The sequence below is a fragment of the Hibiscus syriacus genome, unplaced genomic scaffold, assembly GCF_006381635.1.
Source record: "Hibiscus syriacus cultivar Baekdansim isolate YM2019G1 unplaced genomic scaffold, ASM638163v2 tig00110940_pilon, whole genome shotgun sequence".
NCBI classification, from domain to species: domain Eukaryota; kingdom Viridiplantae; phylum Streptophyta; class Magnoliopsida; order Malvales; family Malvaceae; genus Hibiscus; species Hibiscus syriacus.
Window position 1 is genome coordinate 660,023 of NW_024062923.1, and position 8,860 is coordinate 668,882.

Here is an 8,860-nt window from a genome sequence, read left to right on the forward strand (position 1 = left end):
AATACTACTTCTAGGTTCAACAACATACAATGTAACATCATCTTGTGAAACACTAATGTAAGCAATGAATCGTTCAACATCTTCATTGTCGGTTAACAAATAAACTTTACCATTTCTCTGATAAGATAGCCTAAATCCACTTAGGGGCTCTAAATTCAATTTATTTGAAACACGTAGCATTAGAGTTTCATAAGTTAACTTTTGTAAAGACAATTTTAGTTGAAGATTCATGGGTAAAGGCATATATTGTAAAACACCATGAACATTATCCCATGACCCTCCAAAACACAAATCTATCCAAACATGATCAACATTAGATGATTTCATGGTTGTAAATTAATTTACTAAACAGACGAGCTGCGAAACTAAAACCTGTTGCCGGATTGGGAAGGATGTCGTTGGATATAGGAACGGATGTCGCCGGAGAGAGTGATAGATGGAGATGGAATGAGTTGCGATTTAGGGATTTAGTTTATGATTTCAGTGTTATATACCCAAAATTTCAGTGTTGTGATTTACAGATTCTCGTTGCGATTTACGGATTATCGTTGCGATTTACAGATTCTCGTTGCGATTTACGGATTATCGTTGCGATTTACAGATTCTCGTTGCGATTTACGGATACGCGTTGCGATATACGGATACGCATTGCGATTTACCCATACGCGTTGCGATTTACGGATACGCGTTGCGATTTACGGATACGCGTTGCGATTTATGTGTTCGCGTTGCGATTTTCATATTCGCGTTGCGATTTTGGAAAATCGCAATGCGAATTTGTACTATCGCATTGCGATTTTCAAGAATCGCGTTGCGATTTTGGAAACTGATTTGCGATTCTGGGGATCGCGTTGCGATTTTTATTTCGCGTTGCGATTTTGTTGGTCATTTTGGCAAATCCAAAAAAAGTTGGTTAAAATCGTATATTATAATTTTTTTTTGGTCACTGAGGCGATTTTCTCTTTAAATAAAATGTATATATTTTTTAATATTTAAGTCTTTTTTCTCTATTTTATTTCAGCTCAATTTATTTTCATACGGTCACCACATAGATAAAAGATGTTTCTTGAAAAAAAAAACGTCTTTAAATTATATGACACAAATTATTAATCTATTAGTGGATCTAAAATACTCGACCATTAATATATATAGAACCATTACATCATAGGTAAAAAAGTAATTTTGGGACAATGGCCATGGGTCGACTCGTCAACAAATGCGCATGCATAATACCTGAGATGACAAATGATAAAACTAGACATGTTATGGGTTTAATCGTCGGTGTCGGAAATTAATTTCTATCTATATATATAAAAGTGACATTTATTGCAATATATTAATTAGTAGCTTGACTTGACATCACATGCATCATATTCATATTGGACCTCAGCCGGCACATGTAGGTATATTGGTCACTCTCAAGCTTAACGATATATGCATCCGATCCAGCAACACTTGCATGATTCGAAAAAATACATTTACAAAGGCTATTTGGTCATTGGAATTATAATTAAGATTGTTTATAGTGGAGAATAAAACGTGCACATGGATATGTTCCAAGCTCCCATGTCTAGTCATTTCCCCATCATTTTTAACAAAAATGTTGATCTTGGACTATTCTATTTTGATTCTTATTAAACTAAGTAGAAATTTATTTACATCTACAACTCATAGAACTTACAAACGTAATTGTTTTAATTTAGTATTTTAAAAAAAAATATAGTTGTTTTAATCTGAGAATACTTAACAACTTTAATCAATCATAACAACTTCAAATCGTGTTTAAACACGCTTAAATATACTGGATTCTAAAAAGGTAAAGATGTTGGAAAACTTACCCTATATGATTTGAAACAAAGCACACAAATAAATTATCCGGTCGAGTATATTTCATAGTTGAAAAGAGAGACATAATTATGTTATCCACTTGAGTATATTTCATAGTTAATCAGTTTGATGAAAGAGAATAAATTACAACCGAAAGAATAAAATACAGAAGTGAAATTTGTCCAAACGATGAGAAGAATCGACAATTCTGGATAAAAGAAGAAGGCACATGGGCCAGCCAATCCTCACTTCTTTACTTTGTAATTCTCTATGCTTGGATTGTTTTCTGTTTTTTTTTATTCCTTTTGTCTGATTCTACAATTTATTTATTTTAATAAATAATCAAACGGCCCATATCGAATCCGACATTATGAAAACGGAGGCACAAGAATATATATTCTTTTCCCTACAATCACTTATTTATATGCGTACTGGGCAATGAATAAATGAAAGCCACGCTTTGTGCAATGTGCAGTGTAAAGGCAATCAAATCATGGATATATTAATATTCGATTATGAAAAAACCAGGAAAGAAATAAGCTAAATTAAGCAAAAGCAAAGCCTATACAGTGACCATAAGTGAATCCTTCCCTTTGTTATATATTGCAGCGGAGGAAGGAAACGGCGGCGCTTTGCTTCGGGGATGACGGTGATCAGAGAGAAAGGGGATGAGGGAGTAGAAGGCGGCGGTTCCACGGTGTTGGTGGGTGTCAAACTTGACGCTGACAGCAAGGAATTGCTGACATGGGCGCTTGTCAAGGTGGCTCAGCCCGGTGATCAGGTCATTGCCCTTCACATCCTTGATTCTGCAACTGGTATTATTCCTTCTTACTTTTTTCCTTTTAGTTTAATTTCCATATTTTTTCTTTTTAATGGCGTTATTTTCTTGGTGAAATGTACATTTATACTTCCGCCAGAGAGTCCGGGGTCGGTTCTGTCTCTTGTGAAGCAATTTGATTATACGCTAGCGGTTTACGAAGGCTTCTGCAACCTAAAACAGGTAAGTTTACGGTTTTTTTTACAAGTTTTTTGATTTTGAATTTTGTAGAAATTCAGTGTTGAAAATTGTTGTGGGAAATCATTTTAGGTGGATTTGAAGCTAAAAGTGTGTAGAGGGTCATCGCCAAAGAAGATTCTGGTAAGGGAAGCCAAGTCTTTCGAAGCAGCTAAGCTAGTTCTGGGAACTACCAAAACCAAGAACCCGATACAGTCGCCTACCTCCGTTGCGAAATTTTGCGCCAAAAAGTTACCCAAATGTTTCTCTGTTTATGCTGTTCAGAATGGCAAAATCTTGTTCCAAAGGGAAGCAATTCAGACAATCGTGAACCGGTCACAAGGTAGTGATATTTTTCCCAGTTCTAGTTTTAGTTCTAATTATTAGAAAATTGGCGTTTCTCATTCTGATTTCTGCTTATTGATTTATATATTTGTTCTTTGCTACATTGTTTGAACAGACAATGGTTCACAGGATAAGAGCATTGTCCGTTTAGTGTCCTTGCCGAAGAGTATAAGAGCTGATAATGGCAATTCGAAATCTGGTTTGTTTTCGAGGCATAAAACGTTAAAGAAGAATTGTGAAGCCAGTGCTTCAGCAGAAAATTCTAACTTCCAATCTCCGGAAGAGGTATCCGGAAATGGCAGTGTGGATAATAGGCTAGATTTGGTACAGTTTCAATCGAGTGAGGATAACGTTGTTCTGGTTAGAAAGTTGCCTGGTTGGTCGCTTCTCCGTTGGGTGTTTTTACCCAAGCGGCATCACTCGGAGAATTCTTCTGCAAAGAAATCTGTGGACCAATGGGTGTTAAAATCACCAAGCCAGCATTCCTCAGCTGTTGTTTATCCTGATCTACGGCAGAAAAATAATCATTCTTCTGATTTGGACGGAGAAACTGGTGCAATTGTGCCAGTTGGCTGTGAGGCTATTTGTCCTCTGTCTCCTAGTGATTTTCCGAAAGAGCTACAAAGTTTACTTGAGAAATCCTCTTCTTCATATAGATTGTTTAGTTATGAAGAGCTTTTGGAAGCCACCTCTAGCTTCATGCCAGGTTTATTCTTCATTAGCAGTTCATGTAAAAATATTGTGTTTGGCTTACTTTGGATGTTCATGTCAATGATTCTTATTTTCTGATTTTGCAGAGAATCTGGTAGGTAGAGGTGGTAGCAGTCATGTTTACAGAGGGTGCCTTCCCGATGGCAAGGAACTGGCAGTGAAAATCGTTAAACCAACTGGGAATGCAATCAAAGAGTTTGTTCAGGAAATTGAGATCATTACGAGTTTAAACCATAAAAGTCTCATTTCCTTATTTGGGTTCTGCTTTGAGGAAAACAAGTTACTTTTGGTTTATGATTTCCTCTCCAGGGGAAGTCTAGAAGAGAACCTATATGGTAAGGACTTTATCCAATTTACTACCTTTTACTTGTCGAATAGAATCTTTTCCTTCCTGGGATCAGTTGTAGTTTACAGTTTTTGATTTACTATATTTTTGAACCTGACTGGCTTCTCTTGTTACAAGGCAATAGGAAGGATAACAACGCATTTGGCTGGCAGGAGAGATATAAGGTGGCGGTGGGCTTAGCTGAGGCGCTTGATTATTTGCATAACGGTTGTGAACAACTTGTGATCCACAGAGATGTGAAATCTTCCAACATTCTTTTGTCCGATGATTTTGAGCCCCAGGTAGCACGTTGAAACAAACCAGTTCTAAAGTTATCTTTTGGTTGTAAGCTTTCTGAACTCATTACTAGGTGTTCTGCTTCTTCAGCTGTCAGATTTTGGACTTGCTAGTCGGGTCTCAAGTTCTGCATCTCATACGACTAGCATGGATGTTGCCGGAACCTTTGGGTATGTAATCTGCTCCGAGTATTTCCTGTTTATTACTCGCTTTAGATATACTTGGTAATACTTGTCTGTGACAGTTACTTTGCTCCTGAATACCTCATGCACGGCAAAATGAGTGATAAAATTGATGTCTACGCATTTGGCATCGTCCTCCTAGAGCTCCTCTCTGGTAAAAAGCCCATTGACGATAACTGTCCAAAAGGTCAGGAGAGCCTTGTTATTTGGGTGAGTTCATCATACCTAAGCCTTTGTATCAGGAGAATGGTTCTGCACATCTTCAACATAATTTAGAGCAGATAAACAATGTTTATATAGTTCAGGAAAACAAGTATATTTGAGTAGATCGTTCTGTAAATTCATTTCGTTTCTCCCTTATTCATAGTGTCAAAAGTGCAGTGCTACTTCAATCCAGTTATTTTCTTAGTTAATTTTTTAACATTTGATAATGCTCTGATGTTAACATCCAGGCAAAGCCAATTTTAAAGGACAGCAATTTCTCTCAGTTGCTAGATCCACAGCTCGGTAGTAGCTACGAATTTCATCAGATAGAAAGAATGATTTTAGCTGCTACCCTGTGCATTCGACGTGCGCCACTAATAAGGCCTCAAATTAGCCTTGTAAGCTCACTCTCAATCGACCTTTTTTTCCCTTACGCTCACTTTGTCGTTATGTTTTTATGGATCTCGGCATCTTTTTTCGACCACAGATCCTGAAGCTCCTACAGGGTGACCAGGAAGTAACAAATTGGGCACAGAAACAAGTTAGAGAATCAGAAGAAGTTGACACCGCAGACGAGGATTTATATCCTACTAACATGGAATCCCATATTAACCTTGCATTACTACACTTGGAAGACGGTTCGCTTTCTGCAAGCAGCAACGAACAAAGTTTCCAAATAGAGGATTACTTGCAAAAAAGATGGAGCCGCTCATTGAGCTTCGCCTAGCCATCTCAATGCAGGTGTGTGTCGTTTATCGTTTATGTGAACTTTTTTCTTTCTGCTAGTTATTAGATCAGGTCTTGGAAGAGAGGTGGTTTAAAAGAGCTTCCCCACCTTGACTTAGGTTGTATTTCTAGCTCATGATTCCCAATTTTATATATGGGCTAGTTTTCAGGGAAATACGTAGTGAGGTGTTTGTATACTCAAAACATGCATGCACACATTATTGTAAATAAATCATTCCTTCACGATTGTAATGTATGTTGTTAACCTTCACTTTGTTCCATGTTTAATTCTGTTTGGTCTTCAATTAAGAAAACCAATACTATACGCACTTCTTTCCAACACATGATAATTGAAATAAATTAATAAATGCATACCCAAAGCAACCTATGCTTGTGGAAAACGAAATGTGCAACTGTGAAATTAAATCTAGCATTTATATTGCCATTTCCCTTTTCTTTTGTTCATTTGTTGACTCTATTAAATACAGAAGTACACAACATAATTTCGAATTTCATTTTAATATTTGATTAAATAAATATTTTAGTTTTTATTTTAGTGCACAACATAATTTCAAATATCATTTTAATACTTGATTAAATAAATATTTTAGTTTTTATTTTCTAAAGTACTTTACCCTTTAATGTTCTTATTTTAAGTTAAAGTAACTTTGATTAGCTAAAAATCATTAGTAGATTAACGATCAATTGTTATCGTTAACATAAAATGTTATATGTATCCAAAATATTGACGTGACACAGTCATATATATAAATGATGATATGATATATGTCATGTGTTTGAAGCAATGACATTGCATACTATGTCAATAAAAATATTAGGAAACTAATATTATTTTATTTTTGTCGCGACCATATTTCGGTTGGACTTGGAATTGGGTTTCGACTTAGGAAAAATGATTTGGAGTCGTCACCGACCATTTTAAAACGAATTTAGGTGGGTCGGACACCATCTTACCTGATCTGCGTTGTACCAGAAACGTGTCAGGTTCGGGAGTCAGTTACGATCAAGGAAGAATTAACACCCTTGAACCACCATTTCGATATCAATTAATTTGTCGGATGTCTTTAATTACGAAAAGTAAGAATTTAAATTTAAAAATTCGATTCGAATTACTTACCTTTGATCAGTTGAAATTACTCCCTAAAAAATTAAAAAGATTAGATTGAAAAATAAATACTAAATAAATCCGATTAGATTAGATGATGACACATTACGAAAAAGATGAGAAATTAAAGAAGTATAAATGAATGATCGACTTGATTTTAGATCTTCCTTGGGTCAAGATTTGTGAGTGATTATAATTTGAGAATGAGAATCATGTTTGAGTTTTTTTATTATCTAATTGATTTTTTATGGTAAGAGAATGGTCCACATTCACCGCATTATTATTGATGTACGAGTGAGATGATGGTTAATGGTGATTTATAAGAATAGGAAAGAATGTGATTAAATAATCTATTTGTGGTTCTACGAGTGATAAAATGGTTAATAGTTTTATAAGTTGAGAGATAATGTGATTAAACAAATTATTTGTGGTTTATTCCTTTTGATTTGGGTGAAAAGTTGCTGATTGAATATGTTCCAAAAGCATCCTCCAAATTACTGCTAAGAAAATGAAGTAAAAAATCTCAGTCACCCTTAATTATATTGAAATAATATGATTACATTCAGAATTATTCAAATTATAATGGTTTGTTAGGAGGATGGTGGAGATCAAATTGTAAAAATCAAAGAAAAAATTATAAATTTTATGTTTAACCAAAAGATTATTTAAGAGGATTTAATTTAAATTATTATTTTTGAGAAGGATCAAACATTTAATCAAAGAGACCGATGAGAATTATCTGTTCATTCAATCAAATCATTTAAGATTTGATTGTTTATTGCTATGAACATGAGTTTAGTTTGGGATCCAGATTTTAGTGAACAAGCTCTGCAATTTCCATATAATCCAGAATTATTAATTATTAAATGTAACAGCTTAGCCAAACACTTTTTTCTTTTCAAATTTAGAAATTATGATCAAAATGAACTAAATCTTCAACTTCAACCATAAATTAAGAAAGCTGCAAGAGCAAAGTAAAAGATAAAAAGCTAACCTGGATTCGCAATCCTGAATAGAACGAGAGGAAAAGCTTTAACACCCCGCGATGAACCTTGATTGGCTCCTCCGATTGGCTATGCCGATAGAGAGGAGCGCAAAGGCCACCGTCGGCGGCGTCCAACGGCAGCAGATTTCTGCAGCTCTGTTCTAAACCGGAATCTACTTGCCTGCCGGAGAACGCAACGTAGGCGACGGTTCCGATCAGTTGGACGAGGTAAGAGTTTGGGAACCTTGTGTTGGCGATACTGCAATCCTTCCATGCCTCCTCCAATAATGGCGTGGAGGCCAGAAACGTTGCCAGCATTTCGCTCGATTCGAAATTAGTGTGGCTTCAATTAATTTCAAACCGGAAGGTTAGAAAATAGAAAGAATAAAGAATTTTTTTAACTTGGAAATTAGAAATTGAAGCAAAGAGAGTGGCTTCACACACGATTTACTTACCATGAAGTTCCGGTTGGGAGTTGAAGGTCTTGCTTTTCCTTACTGGTATTTTTATTTGTCACATATATATACATATTGAAAATGAAAGTGTGAACATGATAATGATAAATAATCGTTATTATTATCACTATTATTATATTAATTATTAAAAATCTGATTGAGTTTGATATTATAAATTAATTCGATTAAAGATTATAAATATTTATCTAATTTAAATTATAAAAAACATTATTGTGGGATTTTTTAATAAATTTTTAAATAAAAAATTACTTCAAATTTCAACATATGATAAAAACTTTCACATATAAATATTTTATGGGTACAAATGGTTTTTTATTAATCCGGGATAAGTATAAATAGTGTATGTTCAAAGATAACTCTCAATTATTTTACATTGATCGCCCGTAAACCCTGGCATTATCGATACTCAAACCCAAAACCTCAAGAAATAACAATAATTTCTTTATCACAAATCTCACAAGTTTGTGCTATGGGCACAAACGTTAAGCGTGGTAAATTTGGCGATACCGCTAACAATTTGATATTATTATACCCTATGTACCTTTACTTAGCTTTAACACCCTCTCTTTAACTCTCATCTGTATCGATTTTTTGGTTAGTTGGGGTCTGAATCAGCAAAATTTATTGCCGCGACCTTAAGACCAAAAATTGAGACATGTGCA

At 35.0% G+C, this 8,860-nt stretch overlaps 1 protein-coding gene across 1 annotated transcript; it reads left to right on the forward strand.

Moving 5' to 3' along the window:
• The first annotated feature begins 2,355 nt into the window (after positions 1-2,355).
• LOC120147572 (probable receptor-like serine/threonine-protein kinase At5g57670) lies at positions 2,356-5,781 on the forward strand. The gene is made up of 11 exons (XM_039160914.1): positions 2,356-2,642; positions 2,745-2,827; positions 2,915-3,164; positions 3,282-3,457; positions 3,488-3,872; positions 3,964-4,212; positions 4,341-4,504; positions 4,590-4,669; positions 4,744-4,891; positions 5,134-5,283; positions 5,373-5,781. The coding sequence occupies exons 1-11, from the start codon at positions 2,471-2,473 to the stop codon at positions 5,610-5,612; spliced, it is 2,097 nt and encodes a 698-aa protein (XP_039016845.1). The 5' UTR covers positions 2,356-2,470; the 3' UTR covers positions 5,613-5,781.
• The last annotated feature ends 3,079 nt before the right edge of the window (positions 5,782-8,860 follow it).

Bases quoted from the DNA above. Each gene is read 5' to 3' on its own strand.
- LOC120147572 (XM_039160914.1), top strand. From the start codon at position 2,471: ATGACGGTGATCAGAGAGAAAGGGGATGAGGGAGTAGAAGGCGGCGGT. The intron at 4,505-4,589 runs GTAGCACGTTGA...CTGCTTCTTCAG, and splicing joins CCGATGATTTTGAGCCCCAG to CTGTCAGATTTTGGACTTGC. The intron at 4,892-5,133 runs GTGAGTTCATCA...GTTAACATCCAG, and splicing joins AGGAGAGCCTTGTTATTTGG to GCAAAGCCAATTTTAAAGGA.